The sequence below is a fragment of the Cnephaeus nilssonii genome, assembly GCF_951640355.1.
Source record: "Cnephaeus nilssonii genome assembly, chromosome: 15".
NCBI classification, from domain to species: domain Eukaryota; kingdom Metazoa; phylum Chordata; class Mammalia; order Chiroptera; family Vespertilionidae; genus Cnephaeus; species Cnephaeus nilssonii.
Window position 1 is genome coordinate 62600827 of NC_137086.1, and position 20995 is coordinate 62621821.

The 20995-nt window shown below is 45.6% G+C and overlaps 2 protein-coding genes across 3 annotated transcripts in view; one reads left to right on the forward strand and one right to left on the reverse strand.

Annotated features, from left to right (window-relative positions):
• On the reverse strand, positions 1–9780 carry COA5 (cytochrome c oxidase assembly factor 5). The gene is made up of 3 exons (XM_079792068.1): positions 9575–9780; positions 4876–4959; positions 1–2950 (listed from the first exon to the last, which is right to left on the reverse strand). Exons 1-3 carry the CDS (start codon positions 9671–9673, stop codon positions 2909–2911), a joined length of 225 nt encoding a protein of 74 aa, XP_079648194.1. The 5' UTR covers positions 9674–9780; the 3' UTR covers positions 1–2908.
• UNC50 (unc-50 inner nuclear membrane RNA binding protein) overlaps positions 9779–20995 on the forward strand; it is a 27818-nt gene continuing 16601 nt past the window's right edge. Inside the window, exons 1-3 of one of the 2 annotated variants that reach the window (XM_079792067.1) lie at positions 9779–9891; positions 10828–11111; positions 11829–11949. In XM_079792067.1, the coding sequence (XP_079648193.1) occupies positions 10832–11111; positions 11829–11949 (401 nt within the window). In that variant the 5' untranslated portion in view covers positions 9779–9891; positions 10828–10831. Of the gene's footprint in view, positions 9983–10827; positions 11112–11828; positions 11950–20995 lie in introns of both variants that reach the window. The other variant, XM_079792066.1, reaches the window with a different exon arrangement.

The window sequence follows — 20995 nt, forward strand, 5'->3', positions numbered from 1 at the left end:
TATACAATATATAAAGAACTCTTACCACTCAACAATAAAAAGATAACTTAATTGAAAAATGGACAGTTCTCCAAATATATACAAGTGGCCAATAGGCATATGAAAACATGCTCAACATCATTAACCATTAGGGAAATGCCAATCAATATCTCAATTAGATGCCACGTCAAACCTGATAGAATGTCTATAATCAAATAGGTATAAAATAACAACTGCTGATGGTGTGGAGAAACTGAAATCCTCATACTTTGTTGGTGTGGCCACTATAGAAAAGTTTGGTGGTTCATCAAAACATTGTTGCATCGCACAATAATACCATCCTTAGGTATACAGTATGTCCTCACTTAACATCATCGATAGGTTCTGAACTTTAAGTGAAACAATATATAATGAAACCAGTGTTACCATAGGCTAATGGACATAAATAAAAAGTTTCTACAACATCTCATCAATGTTGTAACAAAACACCAATGAACAAATAGACATTATTCTAGGACCTGCTATATACCCTAAGAAATGAAATGTGTCCATGCGAAACCTGTTCATAGCATCCTTAGCTATATAGTAAGGAGGTAATATGCAAATTGACCCTCACGCCCTCACAAGATGGCTGTCTATGACCAGGCCAGCAGGGGGGTTAGTGAGGGACGACCAAACGACTGAACAAGCAGGCTGCGTGGGGCAACCAGGCTGGAAGGGGGGTTAGTGAGGGATGACCAAATGACTGAACAGCAGGCTGTGTGGGGTGACCAGGCTGATAGGGTGGGGGTGCAGTTGGAGGTGACCAGGCCGGCAAGGGGGAGCGGTTTGGGGTGATTAGGCTGGCGGGGGGGGGGGGGGGGCAGTGAGAAGTGACTAGGCCAGTGGGGGGACAGTTGGGGTCAACCAGGCTGGCGGGCAGGGGGGGGCAGTTAGGGGCGACCAGGCAGGCTGGCAGGTTGAGTGATTAGGAGCCAGCGGTCCAGGATTGTGAGAGGGGTGTCCCCCAAGGGGTCCCAGATTGGAGAGGGTGCAGGCTTGGCTGAGAGGACCCCCTCCCCCCATGCACGAATTTCGTGCACCGGGCCTCTAATCAGTCATAATAGCCCCAAAGTGCAAACAACAAGTCCATCAACTAATGAATGGATAAATAAAATGTGGAATGTCTATACTATGGCATATTATTCTGCAGTGAAAAATAGTGAAGTACAAATAAATACTACAGCCTTGAAAACACTGAAAGAAGCCAGTCAAAAAAGGCCACATATAACTCCATATAGGCAACCTTTCAACCTTTTGGTGCAAGGGATCACACCCAACCAACTGAGCCACACTGGCCAGGGCAAAGGTAAATTGCATTACATGTGAATTTCTCCAAATGAAGCTCTCAATAAAACTATTAATTTTATCGAAGTTCCTTTTAATAAGAGTTGTAGCACTTAGTTATACAAGAATTGAAAAAAATCCAGCATTTTCCCTTTCTCAGTGATAGTAGTACACACAATAGACCTCTGGGATTCTGCAAGGACTAGTGCTGGCATGGAATTCTCACTTTGGGTGAACATCTGCAAAAGAAAACAAGCTATAGAATACCTTGACTGCTTTAACTCTGATGACCTGTGGATGTTATGAAGATGCAGCTCATTTTTCTTCAACACTGAAAATAAAGTTGAAAACTTTATTATATACTACAGTTCTGTACTGTATTGTGATCAGAATAAAGTCAACGATTGTAAACTTTTTCAAGCATTTCACGTTTCCACTCCTGCTTTCCATAGTGAACTCGTCTTTTTTCAGTTTGTGCAGAATCCTCCTTTTCTTAGGGGTGAGGCCCATCACTCATCCACCGTGATTCTCATGGGAATTATGAGACCCAGGCCCGGCCGAGATCATGCCCTATTCCTTTTCCCACAGGGACTGGTCTAATTCAAGGGCATGTGATCCAGGGAAGACAACAGCCCTTTCGTAGAAGTTGACTACTGGCCCCCAAGAAAGGAAGTTTTCTCTCTTCTTTTTGGATCTTGGGTATTAAGGATGCGTGCTTTTGGCTGACACTGACCTCTTTCCCATTATGAAGAGAGGGCCAGCCTGAAAATGAAGCCAGGAAACAAACAGCCCAGCGAGGGCGGAGAGAGCCCAGGCTACGGAATCCAGCGACGCCTGATGTGTGATGTTAAGGTTATGAAGCTGTTAAGTCAGTGAGTCAGTGCAAATGAAGCATTTCTCCTCCAAGAACTCAAACGCAATTTATTTTATAACTAAACAAGACAGATTAAATAAAAGACAGTTTTATCCTAAACTTCCCCAATAGACATTTTCTCCCAAGCTCCATGTTATCAATTTTAACAGTCCCATTAGTGGCCTTCAGAATATTCACAAAGGACGTGTACAAAGTGTCGTTTGGTTTAATCATGTTTGAAAATAACAATCTTTGTGCTTTAAAACAATTTCTTTTATTTTTTTTTGGGGGGGGGGTTAATCCTCACTTGAGGATATTTTTTCCATTGCTTATCAGATAGTAGGAGGTGGGGGGGTGCAGAGAGAGAGGGAGAGACACACACAAGTGGTTGCCTCCCACCTGTGCCCCTTCCCAGGTATATCCCCTTGACCAAGATCGAACCCATGGTCCTTTGGTCCGCAAGCGGACACTCTAACCATTGAGCTAACCGGCTAGGGCCTTTAAAGCATTTTTTAAAACGCATTTATTATGCTCCCTTGCTCATAACTGGTCAATTAAATTTTTCTTCTAAAAATAACTCAGAACAATAAAATTATTTATAGATATTAAAAAACAAATCATGCATTCTCTCCAGTGCTCCATGGTCCAACCAAACAGGTGTAAGAAAAAATGTTTCCAACTTTGGTGTCTGTGTTTTAATGACCAGAGGAAATCCTTGTTGTATTCATCTTGGTTTCAACAGAATAGTTATCAATATCCTTTTCTTCCTCTGAATCTTGATCTGGCATCCAACTGAAAATAAATGTACAATCAAATCAAATTGTGTACATAATTAAGTACAAGTTTGCTAAGGGGCACCACTACTGGAAAGAAGTAGACCAGTTCTCAGCACAATTACAAAGACAACTGTCAAAGCTCCGTCTATGGAGCGGCCTGTGCCTCCCCCCCCACCCCCCACCCCCCCCCCCGCCCAGGCACTTTCTCGGCCTCTCTCTCTCCTGTGATCCAAGGGTGCTTTGGCCTCTGCACTCCTTTCCTGAGCCCATTCCTTCCATGGCTCACTTCGACCGCTGTGACTTTGTAAATACGCTTTCCCTTATAGTTTGAGTCTTGCGTCTGAATTCTTTCTTAGCCAGAACGCATGTACCAAGGTTGCTGAACTCCACTGCTCTAACACCTGGTGTCATTTCCTGCCAACAACACAACTGACTCATTTTAAAGGTACAATTCACAAGTTTTTAGCATACTCAACCATCACTGAAATCACTTTCCATTCTTTCCTAATCCTCTTCCCCCTTCACCTGCACTAACAACTATTAATCTTTCTGTTGCTATACATTTGTCTATTCTGGACATCTATAATAATAAAAGTAATATGCTAATTAGACCGGATGTCCTTCCGGACAAAGCTGGGCTGCAAGGGAAGCTTGGGTCCCGGGTGCCTGCCGGCAGCCTGAGGGAAGCCCGGGTCCCAGGTGCCAGAGGGAAGCCGGTGCCGGCAGCTGGGGGAAGGAAGGCCTACTCTTGCACGAATTTCATGCATCGAGCCTCTAGTTTAATATAAATGCATATATGCAAAAAGACTGAAAAATAAGTGAGCTAAGTGTTTATCTTAAAGCTTTAGAAAAAGGACAAATTAAACCTAAAGATAGTAGAATGAAGGAGAAACAGAAAACAATTAAAGACTATAATTTTTTTTAAAGGCAATTGTCAGAACTACCATAAAACCCCACAAAGAACCCAAAATATTAAAGATGGGATTAAAAACAAGTTCCATTTAAGGTCACAATAAGGATTTTCTTCTCAAGTAGACTATAAATTACATTTATCTTTTTCTCTGAACTAAATTCAATTGTTCTAGCAAACTATTTTCTAATTAAGTTTTGTTTAGGTTAATATTCAAATGTATCTGAAATTTTTAAATAGCAACTGAAAAAAGAACGAGCCTTGAAAAATGTAAGTAACACAGCCATTTGGGGATCAAAAATCCTTCAATTACCTACTCATTTGATGGCCGGATTAAGCCTCTCAGTATAGCCTCTTAAGGGGGAGGAGGAAGGTGAAGAGTACAAGTCAGTATATAAGGCCAATTTGCATAGGCTGTCAATATCACTCCCTAGAAATTCTACAGGAAGGAATTATTTTACAGGTAGACCCTATTAATGAGTCCAACATAACCAGTGTGGGACAGACAGCCATTTCTTCATCTGATCACTACACGAAGCTGAGCCATATTTTCAAAAAATGAATAATTTTTAAATATGGGAATCATAATCAGGATAAGATGCTTTGTACTATGAGCGAAAGGTAATTCAAACTTCCCATCTAACCTTCATTCTGAGTCCTACACTCACTGTTTGAAATACTAAGTAAAATTACCAGCACAATTTAAATTGTTTCAGGTTTTTGCCAAGCATGTATAATTAAAGTTGCATTAGTGAAGTGTGACATTAGTCTTTTCTTGGACGAATAGTGAATTACTTTACATTATACTTGCCAAGACTTCATTTTCATACTTCAGAAATTCACAAAGGTCAGCAGCTATGGTTAGCGTAGTGGCAGAATAATGGTCAGCTATGGGTTTTCATGAATGCTACCTAACATTAACTCCCTCGAGTTCCAAATGTCACCACCACCTATTAATAATTACAAGTCACTCACATATTTAATTCTACATAGCTAATTTTTAACGTAAGCTTTTAAAAATCTTTTCTTACCATTGATCTTTTACATTCAAAAAATGAATTTTTCAAAGCTTTGCAGTTTCCTTCCTTCAGACATTGCCGAGGGGATTTTCCTTCCTATGACAAATAAAACAATGTAAGTACCTGGAAATTTTCTCAGAAACTACAAAATAATAGCCCTTCTGAAAACAGTTCTTTTTTTAAAAGCAAATGAAGAAAATAGTAATTTATGTAAGAAATAGTTCATAATTCATTTTGACTATTGCTGCTTAAAGGAGAAAAGGCCAGAATTTTTTTTTTTTTAAAGTGTAAACTAATTCTGAGTGCTTAGGGGGGCTCTTGAGGTCTTGAAAACACTCGTTTCCACAGGATACTTTTAAAAAAATGTTCATGTAAAAATCTAGAAGCTGGTATCTCCACCTCCTTATGGATAAGAAAAGGAAGAGTAAAAGTGAACGGAATAATGGTTTCTTCATTGTTCTTAAAACTAAGACAAGAACTAAAGACAAGAAAGTAGTGTGTGTGTAGGAGAGAGGGAGGGAGGGAGAGAGAGAGAGAGAGAGAGAGAGAGAGAGAGAGAGAATACATGCATGTGAGAGATCAGGCATCTGGTGAATGTGATGCAAGCAATTTTTGGTGCCACCAACACATCTCTGCATTTTCCCACCTCCTGCCCCCCACAGCCAAGTTCTCTATGCTGAGCAGCTCAACTGAGTAAGAACTGGAAGAGGAAAGGGAGCTATGAGCAGAATTGACATGTACTTGTGAGAGAAGATCTGCCTGAGCCTGATGTGAAATTAACTCATCTTTAAACAATGAAAGCTCCAAAGGAGGTTACAAAGAAAACTGGATTAAATCATCATTCCCTTTTTGGCATCAAAGACATGATGCTGTTACAAGAATGTTCACAAGAGAAATGCTCACTTCTGACTCTTAATAAAAAGACATTTTTTTCAAGCTATAACTATTAAAAATCCACTTTGACAAGGTAACAACTACAAACTAGGTAAGTAGTATTTTTCTTTTAAGATAAGCATGGAATAAAAATCCTACTACTGCCCTGGCTGGTTTGGCTCAATGGATAGAGCGTCAGCCTTCGGACTGAACGGTCCCAGGTTTGATTCCGGCCAAGGGCACATGCCTGGGTTGCAGGCTCGATCCCCACTGTGGGGCATGCAGGAGGCAGCCAACCAATGATTCTCTCTCATCATTGATGTTTCTCTCTCTCTCTCCCTCTCCCTTCCTCTTTAAAATCAATAAAATATATATTTTTTAAAAATCCTACTACTACCTCTACTTTATCGTAAAATATTTTAAATAAATCTGCTGTAAATTGAACTTAACACAAAGGTACTTAAATATATTGGACACATTTCACAATTCAAAAAGGCAAGATTAAAATTTAATAGCAGCAAAATTTCTTTTTGAATGCCCTATCCTAATAATTTGTCTAGTAACTAAACCCTCACAAGGACTAATTTAGTAAAAAAAAAAAAAAAAAAAAAAAATCAGAAGTCTGTGGGAAGTTAAAAAATGAATACTAGAAACTCCTGCCTACACAGTAATACCAGGTAGAAAAGAAGAGGTACACACTCAAAGGCTAACGGGCAGTGTGAGCACATCACAAAGCAGGGGGAAGTGCCTGCCAGAGGGGTTCAGTTTACCAGGAATACCCTATATAATCCTACATAATAATCCTATCCTACATAATAATCCTACATAATAAAATGGTAATATGTAAATTACCATCACTCCGCTACGCCCACGATTGGGCCAGCAGGAGGCGCAGGGGGAGGGACTCAGGGTGGCCGGGGTAGCTGATTGGGCCAGCAGGCGCCGCGAGCTCAGCGTCTGTGTCATGGCTGCGCCGGAGGCTTTCGGAAGGCCTGGTGCACCGGCGGACAGCCGGCCAGCTCCCCCGCGATAAAAAGCCAAAGCGGGGGAGCTGGCTGGCTGTCTGCTCCGGCACAAGGCCTTTCGAAAGCCTCCGCCGCGCAGGAGGCTTTCGGAAGGCCTGGTGCACGGGCAGACAGCCAGCCCGCTGGTGCACCAGGTGCATGATTAAATCATGCACTGGGCCTCTAGTCCTATATAAAAAAGGATAATATGCAAATTGACCCAACGGCAGAACGACCCGTCACTATGACGCGCACTGACCACCAGGGGGCAGACGCTCAGTGCAGGAGCTGCCCCCTGGTGGTCAGTGTGCTCCCACAGGGGGAGCGCTGCTCAGCCAGAAGTCCTGAGCTGGGCTCACGGCTGGGGAACACAGTGGTGGTGGCAGGAGCCTCTCCCGCCTCTGGGGCAGCACTAAGGATGGCCGACTGACGGCAGGGAGCGGGCCTAAGCCGTCAGTCAGACATCCCCCGAGGGCTCCTGGACTGCAAGAGGGCACAGGCGGGGCTGAAGGACCCCCCCTTCAAGTGCATGAATCTCGTGCACTGGGTCTCTAGTCCTGTATAATAAGAGAGGGATATGCTAATTATCCCTTACGTGGTGAGGAGTAACAAATGGATCACAGATCTGCAGGAGGGTGGGGCAGCGAACTACAAGCGGGCGGTGTGGAGCTACAGGAGGGGGCAGGGAAGCCAGCTTGGGGGGGGCGGGGCAATGGGCAGAGCTACAGGAGGGCGGCAGCAACCTATTGTGCTGATGTGTGCACAGGGCTACTAGTAAATATATAAAACATCTGGAAAAAGTAGACTGAACTTGAATTTTTTTAATTATGTGAGGTTTAATGACATCAAGCTATGATTTGCAATTCATGAGGGAAAAAATCAAAACCTTACATTATTTTACTATTAAAGAAATATTAACCAAAGTAGAACATATACTGCTTATAAACACCAGCCTTATGCAGTGCTTGGCAATATAAAGATCATTATATCTTCCTACTCAAAGTGAGTTCCAATGTAAAATGAGTCAAACAATTTTGAGGATAAAAATGATCCAGTTCAGTGTTACTTTAAAAGCTCGAACAGCCAGAATTAAGGTGCTCTAAAATCAGAACAATTTTAGTGTTACTACTAAACACTTTAGATAGATGTTAATGAGATAAGACAGAGTACTTACTATTTAAATAGAAACATCTGGTGTGTTCATGCACCAGGAAAAATTAACCCAAATTTCACCTGCTCTGCATAATCAGAGATTTTCCCTCAAGCAGATTTGACACCCCAATCCCAGCACTGCAACCACTCCCCCAAATCACCAAAGATAGACTACTGTCCTGGATCTGCAAAACACAATGCTTTGCCTCAATACTGCCCTTTGACACTCCAGCTGAAGTCAACATTCGGGATGAATTTACCACAAACTGTAGATGCACTTCCCTTTAAGGGCTGTTTATAAGCATTAGGTTCTCCTCGGTGACCAAATTCAGCATCAATAAGGCCAATATCGACCAAGTCTGTGCCACGTGTCCTGGTCATGCTCTCTGCCTGCAGCTTTCTCATTTTCCAGAGGTGCAATTTCTACACAGGAGAGAACGTGTCCCATTCATCTCTATGTCCCCTGAATTGGAGCTTGGCACTCAAAAGTTCGCTAAATAAATTCAATCACTGCAAAAAAACCAACTTGGTTTTCCCTTTACTACCAGTAATCCCTCCACGTCCTGAGCTTCTTTCCTCGGTCTCCTTGGCCTTCTTGATGCTGAATGTCAGGATAAAACCCAAGCTCCTCCCTGACCCCGGGCCTTCCCGCACCGCCTCCTTCTTCCCAAGCCTCTGCCACCTTCCCCATCCTCAGGCACCGCGGGCAGGGCTGCTCCTGGCCCCCCCACGGCCCCCTGCCTGCACAGGCCGTTCTTCCCACTCCTTTCCTTAAGACTCGGCCAAATGTCACCTCCTCTGAGAGACTTCCAAATTCTCTGATAAAAGAAGGCGCTCTCCACCGGGCTCCCAAGGTATTTTGCTCCTAAATCTACTCATTAAATAAATGCTTACACAGCGTTTAGCGCAGGAATTTAGCTCCTTACGCGTCTATTCTCCCCTTCAGATCAAGCTTGTGTCGGTACCGTCCGGTGTCCGGCATCGTGCAGCCACTGCGCAGGCATTGGCTAGGAGCAGGCGGAAGGTGCGTCTGCACCGAGGCAGCAGCCGGGCAAAGCCGGCGGGGGAGCCGGGCAAAGCCGGCAGGGCAGCCGGGCAAAGCCGGCGGGGGAGCCGGGCAAAGCCGGCGGGGGAGCCGGGCAAAGCCGGCAGGGGAGCCGGGCAGGGCACCTGTTTCCTCACGTGCACAAGAAGGCTGGATAACCTCTTAATTCACACCTCATTAGTCTTCTAGTCTGCCTGACGGCTAGAATTAGTAAACCAAATGTAAATCACGAACCAGTAGAAACACCGACACAGCCTTGTGGTTATGTCCATTTTGGGATAGTTGTCTTTTCGTTCAAATAACAACAACTTTCTGAAATTGTATCTCCAGTTGCACACAATTAATTGATTGCCCTCAGTATTTGGAAAAGGCAGCATTCAATAAATGTTTATTTAACCGAAATGGTTTAATCTTCACAAAAATCCAACGGAGCGGTACCGTTAACTTCCATTTAAAACCGGAGGGAACCGAGGCTCCCACAGTGGATACGTCCAAGTTTATTAAATCGGAGCTGTCGTGCGCACCCAGCACCCGTAACCGAGTCCGGTGTGCTGACCGCCGGCGCGGGCGGCCGGACCCCGCGCCGGCCCGCCTCCCCATCCCGCCGACAGCCGCCGAGGCGCCCGCGGCGCGCTACCTGGAGCACACAGTGGGACTGCAGCAGACAGGCGCCCAGGTCCTCCTTCACGCCCGCGCACGCGCCGCCCTCCGGCTTGTCCTCGTAATACCGAGGCATAGCTGCGCCTGCCGCCCGCCGCGGCCGCGCTATTTCCGGCCACAACTGCAGCGACCCTGCTGCCCGCGAGTGACGTCCCCTGTGGAAGGAACCGGAAACCGGCAGCAACAACTTCCGGCGAGCTCGCGGGGGCTACAATTCCCCGGAGGCCGCGCGCGGCGGAAGTAGGCTCACGTCACGTGTCGCGCCGGGGAGCCGCGTACGTCGCGAGAAGGGAAGTAGGTCCTAGGGCGGCGCGGCTGGGCTCGGCTGCTCGGCGAGGTGGCGGGCTGGGGTTTGCCGCCGGTGGAGGCCGCCGCGGGGCGCCCGGTGAGTCCTCAGGAGCGCCCCGGGCGACGCGGGCTCGCCTCCTCTGCCCGCTGCGGCGTGACGCCCCTGGGCTTTGGAGTGACACACCGGGCCCGCTGCTGGGCCGGCGGCGGGGGCGGGATAGAACCGAGGACCCTCAGCTAGAGTTGAAGTTCAGATAAACAACGAATAATGTTTAGTATGAGGATGTCCCGGGCAGTGCTTCGGACGTACTTACACTCGGAAGCACTCCTGTGTCGGATTCCAGTGTGAGAGGGCGGTTTTGTTTGTTACCTCTGGCGACCCCGCCCTCGGCCGGGGCTGGCCCGGAGGTTGGAGCGGAGCTGGAGGGCGCCGGGGCGGGGGGCCGGACCGGGCCTGCGCTCACCTGGCTTCAGAGTGGTTTGTCGGGTCTCCCACGGTGTCGTTCCCGATGAACTATTCGTGGAGCAAAACACTGGATTTTAGTTTTGCTTTATTTTTATATCACCTTCTAGTGAACTGGTAATGCTTTGATGGGCCACCTGTGTGATTAGGTCATTTACTTAGAGGCGGGTACTTAAGAGCACGGGATTGAGAGCCAGAATATTTGACACCTCTCTCCCTCCCTCTCTCTCTCTCTCTCTCTCTCTCTCTCTCTCTCTCTCTCTCTCTTTCTCTCTCATTGTCTGAGATTGACATATGGCCCCTATAGGTGTTACTAGGATGGTTCAGAATGGTGTGGCCCTTGGCCACTATGACAGCTGACCTTTCTCAAGGAATGGGGCAGAAATGTCAGGTGACCTCCCTCCTATATGTCTCAGAAAAGGAGTCCTAGTAGCCAACACTTTCTTCATATTACTAGCAAAAGGTTTTTACCCCCATAGGAAGATGTTACCAAGTACTTCAGTGAGCTCCCCACTGCAGGGGAATGGAGCGTTGAATTCCAGGGATGCAGCGAGACACACGGCGGGAGCGAAGCGCTACAAATACCTGAGAAGGCTTTTTCGTTTCCGGCAAATGGACTTTGAGTTTGCTGCCTGGCAGATGCTCTACCTGTTCACTTCCCCACAGAGGGTTTATAGGAACTTTCATTATCGAAAGCAGACAAAGGATCAGTGGGCTAGAGATGACCCAGCTTTCTTGGTGCTATTAAGTATCTGGCTGTGTGGTAAGTGTTAGCTGATCTGCAGAACAATTGAAAAACAAATTGAGCGTTTGATTGGACTTGTCATTTGGGGACTTTTGTTATAAATTGTGGTGGGTCAGAATTTGGGTTTATTTAAAGCTGCTGCCTCTTTTCTGAAGCCTCACAAATCTCACAGGAAAGAAGGCTGTATTCTTCCTGGTTCTAAAGGGCCCAAGCAGTTGCCAGAGTAAACCGTTACCTGGGAACATGGAAAAGCAAAGGAACAGAGTCACTCCATGTCTTTTAACTACTGTGATAAATACATCCATCCCCAAATGCAAACTTACTGTGAAAAGGAATGTCAGGGTTGTAAATTGCTGTTCACCATCAGGGAAATACAGAGGGAGAGTTGTAAAATACTGATGTGAACTTGAGAAACTACTTCTTAGTTCTTCAATAGTGTAGGGAAGTCTTTAGGGTGTTGAAGTGTATAGATTTTTCTCACCTTTAACTGAAAAGCTGGACCACCCTGGTGAACCACAAACAGACAAGGCCCTTCTTGGTAAATGAGATATCTCAATGGCCCTTCCATGTTCCAAGTTGGTCTGCATTTCTTAATCACATAGAACACATCTTGGGGGTTTTGTTTACATGTCTCTCCGGTACTGGACCGAGGGCATCTGGAGGTGCAGGAACTGTGTCCAGTATCCCCGGAACCGTGCCAAGTGCCTGAATGAATCTTGTAAATCTTTCTTTCAGTGTCCACTGTAGGATTTGGCTTTGTGCTGGACATGGGATTTTTTAAGATGATAAAGCTGCTCCTTTGGGTTGTGTTCATAGATTGTGTGGGCGTTGGTCTTCTCATCTCAACTCTAATGTGGTAAGTACCATACCTCTGATTCTTCAGATACTGCTATAGCGCTTCCTTTAGGGCTTGCTTCACAGGTACAGTAGCCAATGAAAACTGAAACAAGATAGGTGAACTGAGAGCACCCAGTTTGACTACTAAGGTTGGTGTGACTTGCCTCTTGTGTCTACCTGTTTCAGAAAGTACTCTAAAGTATGGTCTATATTGTCAAAGTGCATGCAGCAAATAAGTGACTTGATGATTATATCATACTGAAAAAATTCCTGATTTTGCAAAAATATTATGCAGTTAGCCAAAAGTGGTTTGGATGATGGCTTATTTTTCTGCTTCATTTGTCACTGGGTCACCACTAAATGTATAAGATTTAGAAGGTTATGTTACTTTGAGTTTTTGGTATTAAATGTAGCACACTTGAAAAAAATGATTTTTTTTCTATTAAATTTTTGGTTCCTTCCTGCTGAGGGAGAAACATACACACACACACAAATTTTATTCACAGGGCTCTCAGTCTGACTTTGTCTAGGTTTAGTTTAACAACAAGTGTACTGAATGTAAACGAGAATGTAAACGAGGTGTTTGGTTTTTCATTGTTCTCACAGATACTGGGCTCTTATGTGAAGGGAGTGGATGTGGTGGCTGAACTTAGAGGGCCTGTGGTTGAGTAGGGCTGGTGGTCAGTGTATATCAGAGAAACCAGAATGGAGCATTTTAGTCACGGAGAGATCTGGGTTCAAATGCCAGCTCAGTCAGTCATTTACTGTGTAACTCTTAGTCCCAGACTCCTCTTTTGTAAAATGGAATTATCTATTTTGTAAGGTATTTGAGAAGATTGTGATAGGAAAAGCACCTGGCATATCGTAAGTGCTCAATAAATGGTAGTTATCAAACTCTTAAAATTCTGAATCTGTAAAACCTGTGAAGATACCAGCCTTTTATTTTCCTTTATAACTTCTGACTAGTACAGTAGAGATTTTGTATGTGCTAGATAGTCAATAAATTGTTACTCTAAAATTCTAAAATCTGGCCTAAAAGTAATGCTGCTAATGTAAGTCACATATTTATTGTCAAAATATCCATGGGGAATATGGTAAATGGAAAAATAAAATTTATTTATTTTATAAATAAATATGGCTTTCAAAGGAAATAGTTTGTAGCAGGCATTTCTGCAATTCTGCATGAATGCGCTGACTGGAGGGCCACAGAAACCAAGTCATCCTGGAGTTTAGTACCTTTGGTATGACTCTGTATGATATTGTAAGTTAAAATGACTTAGTATGTTTTTGAGAACCTATATTATCTTGTGAATGGTGTGAGGAGCTAAAAAAAAGAAATGATAATTGAGGTCATCCCACAGGCACCACAGTAACCAACATGAGGAAGTGTTTGGTGGCGGGGGGTGTAATGGGATCAATGATTTCTAGTACCAACTGGAAAAACATAGAAATGTGGACAGCATACTAGGTCTGAGAGTATAGGGTAATACTGAATGACTAATGAAGATTTGTCATCTGCAAATAATGACAAATTATTTACTTCTTCCATTATTAATTACTTCTTCCTTTACTGTTTGGATGCCTTTTATTTCTTGTTTGATTGCTGTGACTAGGACTTGCAGTACCTGTTGAATATAAATGGTGAAAGTGGACATCCCTGTCTTGTTCCTGATATTACAGAAACGTTTTCATATACGGCCTTTATTATGTTGGGGTATGTTCCACTTTGCTGAGAGATTTTATCATAAACTAGAGGCCCAGTGCACGAAATTCGTGCACGAGGGGTCGGGGGTGGTGGGGTCCCTCAGCCCTGTCTTGGCCTGCAAAGACACCAGCATCCCTCACCCCGGCCTCTAGCTAGAGGTTCCTCCCCTCCTTCTGCACAGCCTCTGGGAAGATGCTTGTCCTGGGGCCTCCTCAGGGCCCTGGCCCACGACACCCTGCAGTTCGGGTACTTGGGGGCTTGGGCTTTCAGGTCTGGCTTCCTCACCTGGCATGGTGAGCATCAGCTGCCATGGGAGCCTTGCCTTAGGAGTCACCCCCTTGGACCATACTACTTGCGAGTGTGTGGGGGAGGGTGGCCTTGGTGGCAGTGATTTCATGTCTGTAGCATGCCCGCTGACACCCACCACCGCGGCGCCACACTGGTCCCGTCTGGACTGCTGGCAGGGGGCTTCCAGTCTGCCACTGGGGCTGATAGGCTGCGACTGGGGGCTGCAGGTGGAGGACCCCGGCACCCATAGGGCTGTCAGCATCAGGAACTGGAAAGACCCATTTTTCTAGTTCCTCCCCTGCCGCGCGGATGCTGAGCTCCGGGCCCCACAGGCCCATTCACTCCCGCTGCAAGGCCGGCCGGGGCGGGGACATGGGCTCGCTGCCCCAGAGACCCCTTCTGTGCCGCAGCACAGCCATGGTGCAAATGCTGAGCTCAGCGTCTGCGTCATGGCTGTGCTGCAGCACAGAAGGGGCCTCTGGGCAGCGAGTCCCCGCCGACGCGAGCTCAGCGTCCTGCTGGCCCCATTCGGTCCCTGGTCCCTGCTCAGCAGCGTGGAGGCCGATCACGTCGGCGGGACCCCGCCCCCCTCGCGAGTCCCCGCCCCCCGCCCTTGCCTCCGGCCGGCCCCATTCGCCCACCCCGAGTCCCGCCCCCCGCGCCTCCCGCTGGCCCAATCGTGGGCGTAGCGGAGTGATGGTAATTTGCATATTACCCTTTTATTAGGTAGGATGGATGCTAGATTTTGTCAAATGCTTTTTCTGAATGTATTGATACGATCATGTGATTTTTATCCTTTGTTTTGTTTATGTGGTGAATCATGTTAACTGATTTGTGGATATTGAACTAGCCTTCCATCTAGGGCAGTGATGGCGAACCTAGACACACGTGTCAGCACTGACACGCGTAGCCATTTTGATGACACGCAGCCGCTGAGGCGGCCGCATGCCGAGGATGAAACATTTGCTGCTCCTGAGGATGAAACATTTGCGACTAGAGTCTTGGAGTTAGTTTTTTCCTCAAAGTGACGCACTACCCGAGTTATGCTCAGTTTTTTGGTGAAGTTTGACACACCAAGCTCAAAAGATTGCCCATCACTGATCTAGGGAATAAATCCTAGTTGATCCTGGTGTATGATATGATCTTTTTAATGTATTGTTGAATTTGGTTTGCTAATATTGATTTTTGTATCTATGTTCATCAAGGATATTGGCTTGTAATTTTCTTTTTTTGTAATGTCTTTCTCTAGTTTGAGTATCAAGATAATGCTGGCTTTTAAAATGAGCTTAGGAGCCTTCCTCTTCAATTTCTTAGAATAGTTTGAGAAGGATAGGTATTGAATGATTGCTAAAATTCACCTGTGAAGCCACCTGGTTCCGTGCTTTTGTTTGTTGGGAGGTTGTTGTTTTTTTTAATACTGATTCAATTTTGTTAATAGTTACTGGTTTATTCACATTTTCTGGTTCTTCTTGACTTAGTTTTGGAAGATTGTATGTTTCTAAGACTTTAACCATTTCTTCCAGGTTGTCCAATTTGTTGGCATTTAATTGTGGTATTTCCTTATAATCCTTTGTATTTCTGTGGTGTTGGGTGTCACTTCTCCTTCATTTATAATTTTATTTGGGTTGTCTTTTTTAATTAAATTTATTGGGATGATATTACTTAACAAGATTATATAATTTTCAAGTACATTTCTGTGATACATGATTTGTATATTGCATTGTGTGTCCACCCCCCAAAGTCAAATCATCTGTCATCACACATTTGGCCCACTTTACCCTTTCTGTTTCCCCATTCCCCTTACCTCTGGTAACCACCATAGTGTTGTCTGTGTCTATGAGTTTTTGTTTGTTTTTCTTGTTTGTTCATTTGTTACTTTCAGCTTTATATCCCACATATGAGTGAACTCATATGGTCTTTTTCTGACTGGCTTATTTCACTTAGCATGATATTCTCAAGATCCATCCACATTGCAAATGGCACTATTTCATCCTTTCTTAGGGCTTAGTAGTATTCTATTGTATATATGTAACACATCCTTTTCCAGTCACTTATCTAAGAACACTTTAGTTGTTTCCATGTCTTGGCCAGTGAACATACGGGTGCATATATCTTCGCAAAGAAATGTTTTTAAATTTTTCAGGTAGATACCCAGAAGAAGGGTTGCTGGGTCATATGGTAACTGTATTCTTAATTTTTTGAGGAATCTCCATACTGTTTTATTCTTTCTTTCTTTTAAATTTTTTTCATATATATTGTTGAAAGTATTACATATGTCCTCTCTTTCCCCCATTGACCCCTTCGAGCCTGCCCCTGCACCTCGCCCCAGGCCTTCACCAGCCTGTTGTCTATTTCCATGGGTTATGCATATATGCATACAAGTTATTTCAGTGATCAATTCCCACCCACCCACCTTCTCCCGCCTTCCCTCTGAGATTCTACAATCTGTTTCATGCTTTCATGTCTCTGGATCCACTCAGTTCATCAGTTTATTTTGCTTATCAGATCCCACATATGAGTGAGATCATTTGATACTTGTCTTTCTCTGACTGATTTATTTCACTTAGCATAATATTCTCCAGGTCCCTCCATGCTGTCCCAAAGAGTAAGAGATTCTTCTTTTTTACTGCTGCATAATATTCCATGGTGTAAATGTACTACAGCTTGTTTATCCACTCATCTACTGATGGACACTTGGGCTGTTTCCAGATCTTAACTATTGTAAATTGTGCTGCTATGAACATAGGGGTGCATACATTCTTTCTGTTTGGTGTCTCAGGCTTATCCTATTTAATCCTATCTAATAAGGAGGGAATATGCTAATTGACCATCACTCCATCACAAAGATGGCTGCACCCACAGCTGAGGCCAAGTTCCCTTAAGGAGCCTTAATGAGCAATCAGCAGGGACCTGAGACTACGCCCTCCCCCACCCCTGTGGGGCTTGACAAGGGACCTCAGGCCTCGCCCGCCACCCAGCAGGGCTTGACAATGGACCTCAGGCCGCACCCCCTGCCCCAACACCGGGCCAGGGGACCTGAGGCTGCACCCCCCTGCCTGGCGGGGCTTAACAGGGGACCTCAGGCTGTGCTCCCCACCCAGCAGGGCTTGATGGGGGACCTCAAGGTGCACCCCCCAGTGCTGGGTTGGGGGAACTCAGACCGCACCCCCCGCCCAGCAGGGCTTGACAGGGGACTGGAGGCTGCGCCCCCTGCCAGTGGAGCTTGACGGGGGACCTAAGGCTGCACCCCCATCCTGGTGCCGGGCAAGGGGACCTGAGGCTGTGCCCCCTGTCTGGTGGGGCTTGACAAGGGTGGGACTGGCCAGGTATGGATCTAGCCCAATGTGGGGAGCGGTCGGGTCTGGGTCTCATGCGGTTTTGAGGCACATGTGAGTGGGCTGGGACTTGACTCTGGGTCCCACTTTTAACCCTTTGCACTTGCTTTTTTCTCGATTCCTTTATTCTAATGCTAACCGTGTCGAGTCACACTCGACATCTGAGTGCAAAAGGTTAATGTGCACAAATTTCGTGCACCGGGCCACTAGAAATCTAATAAAGAGGGAATATGCTAATTGACCATCACTCCATCACAAAGATGGCTGTACCCACAGCTGAGGCCAAGTTCCCTTAAGGACCCTTAACGAGCAATCAGCAGGGACCTGAGGCTACGTCTTCCCCCACCCCCACCCCCGCCCCCTCCCCCACAGAGCTTGACAGGAAACCTCAGGCCGCGCCCCCTACCCGGCAGGGCTTGACAGGGGACCTCAGGCCACGCCCCCCACCCGGCAGGGCTTGACAGGGAACCTCAGGCTGCATCCCTCACCTGGCGGGGCTTGACAGGGGACCTCAGGCCGTGCCTCCTGCCCTAGCGTCAGGCTGGGCGACCTCAGGCCACGCCTCTTGCCTTGGCACCAGGCCAGGAGGACCTCAGGCCTCGCCCCCTGCCCTGCACCAGGCCAGGGGACCTGAGGCCACGCCCCCTGCCTGGCGCAGCTTGACGGGGGACCTCAAGGTGTGCTTCCCGTCCTGGTGCTGGGCGAGGGGACCTCAGACTGCTCTCCCCACCCCAGTGCCAGGCCGGGGGACCTCAGGCCACGCCCCCCACCCCGGCACCAGGCCGGGGGACCTCAAGCCGCACCCCCCGCCCCAGCACTGGGCCAGGGGACCTGAGGCTGCTCCCCCCTGCCTGGCGGGGCTTGACGGGAGACCTCAAGGTGCACTCCCAGTGCTGGGTCGGGGGAACTCAGACCACGCCCCCTGCCCAGCAGGGCTTGACGGGGGACCTGAGGCTGCGCCCCCCTGCCTGGTGGGGCTTGACAGGGGACCTCAGGCTGTGTCCCCCACCTGGCGGGGCTTGACGGGGAACCTCAAGGCATGCCCCCCGCCCCATCTGGGGGACCTCAGGCCATGCCGCCCATCCTGGCACTGGGCCAGGGGACCTGAGGCTACGCCCCTGCCCAGCGGGGCTTGACAAGGGTGGGACTGGCTGGGTCTGTATCTAGCCCAATGGGGGGGGGGCGGCTGGATCTGGGTCTCACGTGATTTTGAGGCACATGTGGGTGGGCGGGGACTTGACTCTGGGTCCCCCTTTTAATGTGCACGAATTTCATGCACCAGGCCACTAGTTAGGATATATTCCTAGAAGTGGAACAATGGGTCAAATGGCAGTTCCATGTTTTATTTTTTGAGGAAACTCCATACTGTTTTCCACAGTGGCTGACACTGGTCTGCATTCCCACCAGCAGTGTACTAGGGTTCCCTTTTCTCTACATCCTCTCCAGCATTTGTCATTTGTTGATGGTAGCCATTCTGACAGGTATGAGAATGGTACCTTATTGTCATTTTGATTTGCATCTCTCGGATGATTAGTGACTTTGAGCATCTATAATAATAAGAGCTCAATATTCAAATCGGCCGAATGGCCGAACAGTGGAATGACAGTCCGGATGACCTTCCCTATGAAGCCGGGGCTGCGAAGGCCGAGGCAGCCGGGGCTGCGAAGGTCTACTCTTGCACGAATTTTGTGGATCAGGCCTCTAGTTTTTTCATATGTCTCTTGGCCATCTGTATGTCCTCTTTGGAGAAGGGTCTATTTAGATCCTTTGCTCATTTTTAATTGGATTGTTTGTCTTCCTTTTGTTAAGTTGTATGAGTTTCCTATATTTTTTTATATTAACCCTTTATCAGATGTATCCTTGCCAAATATGTTCTCCCATACAGTGGGCTCTTTTCATTTTGTTGATGGTTTCTTTTGCTGTGCAGAAGCTTCTTTTTTTGATGTAGTCCCATTTGTTTATTTTTTCCTTAGTTTCCTTTGCCTTAGGAGATGTATCTGTAAACATATAGCTACCAGAGATGCCTGTGATTTTGCTGCCCATGGTTTCTTGTAGGATTTTTATGGTTTCACAACTTACATTTAAGACTTTTATCCATTTGGAGTTTATTCTTGTGTATGGTGTAAGTTGGTGGTCTAGTTTCCTTTTTTTTTTTTTTTTGCATGTGTCGGTCCAATTATCCCAACACCATTTATTGAAGAGACCCTCTTGACTCCATTGTATGCTGTTGCCTCCTTTGTCAAATATTAATTGAGCATAATGGCTTGGGTCAATGTCTGGGTTCTCTGTTCTGTTCCATTGACCTATATGCCTGTTATTCTGCCAATACTATGCTGTTTTGATTACGGTAGCTTTGTAGTATAACTTGAAATCTGGTATTGTGATTCCTCCAATTTTGCTTTTCTTTCTCAAAATTGCTGCAGCTATTTGGGGTCTTTTTTGATTCCATATAAATTTTTGGAGTAATTTTTCAAGCTCTGTGAACTATGCCATTGCTATTTTAATAGGGATTGCATTGAATCTGTAGACTGCCTTAGGTAGTATGGACATTTTAATTATATGGCTGTATTTCTCTCTTCCTTCTTCTTACACCAGTCGCTTTAGCATTTTTTGCAGTTCTGGGTTGGTGGTGATAAACTTACTTAGCCTTTTTTTGGTCTGGGAATGTCTTTATTTCATCTTCAATTTTAACTGATGGCCTTGCTGAATAGAGTAGTTTTGGATTCTGGCCCTTTCTATTAATTATTTTGAATACTTCATACCATTCCCTTCTGACCTTAAGTGTTAACTGTTGAGAAATCAGCTGACAGTCTAATGGGAACTCCCTGGTGTGTTACTTTCTGTCTGTCTGTTGCTGCCTTAACTTATTTTTCTATTTGATCTCTAATTGGGTGTTTATTTCTACTTTGTCTTCCAAATCACTGATTTAGTCCTCTGCTTCATCCAATTCACTTTTAATTCTCTCCTGTATATTCCTAATGTCAGATATAGTATTCTTCATTTCTGACTATTGTTTGTGGTTTCATTTTCCCTTTTCATGCTTTTTTAGTTCTAAGTTCCTTAAAATTCTAAGTTCCTTAAGTGCCTTTTATAACCATTACTTTGAACTGTGTTTGATAAGTTGTTTACCTCCATTTCATTTAATTCTTTTTTTTTTTTTGGAAATTCCTCCTTTTCTTTCATTTGGTGGTTTATTTTTGTCTTCCAGTTTTAGCTGTCTTTTTATGTTTGTTTCTGTCCATCAGATAGAACTGCTATGCCTCCCAGTCTTCATGGGATGGCCTTATGTAGAAAGTGCCCTGTTGGACCCAGTGGTGCAGTCTCTTTGATTTCCAGAGCTGGATAGTCTAGCAGTATCCCCCTTATGTGTGTTATTTGGGCTCTCCTGTTGTAATTTGGTCTCGTTTGTTGATTTCCTGTTTGTGGATGGGATTTCCTCCAACTACAGGTATTATACAGGTGGTGAGAGAACAAAGCAAGACCAAATAGAAAACAACTCGAAAAGCAAAACAAACAACAAGAAAGGCTAAAAAATAAAATAAAAAGAGATAGAGGTAAAGTGAAAGTAAAACGAATACTAAACGACATGACAGCAAAGAATTAGAGGGTGTAAAAAAAACAAAAAGAGGATGTGGAAGCAAAGAAGGAAGAGAAAAGAATTTAGTCCATTTACATTGATAGTAATTTGGTAGACTAAGGATTAAAAAGAAAGGGAAACACAAATAAATGAAATAATA

Bases quoted from the DNA above. Each gene is read 5' to 3' on its own strand.
- COA5 (XM_079792068.1), bottom strand. From the start codon at position 9,673: ATGCCTCGGTATTACGAGGACAAGCCGGAGGGCGGCGCGTGCGCGGGC. The intron at 4,960-9,574 runs GTAGCGCGCCGC...TATTTGTCATAG, and splicing joins AGTCCCACTGTGTGCTCCAG to GAAGGAAAATCCCCTCGGCA. The intron at 2,951-4,875 runs GTAAGAAAAGAT...ATTTATTTTCAG, and splicing joins TTGAATGTAAAAGATCAATG to TTGGATGCCAGATCAAGATT.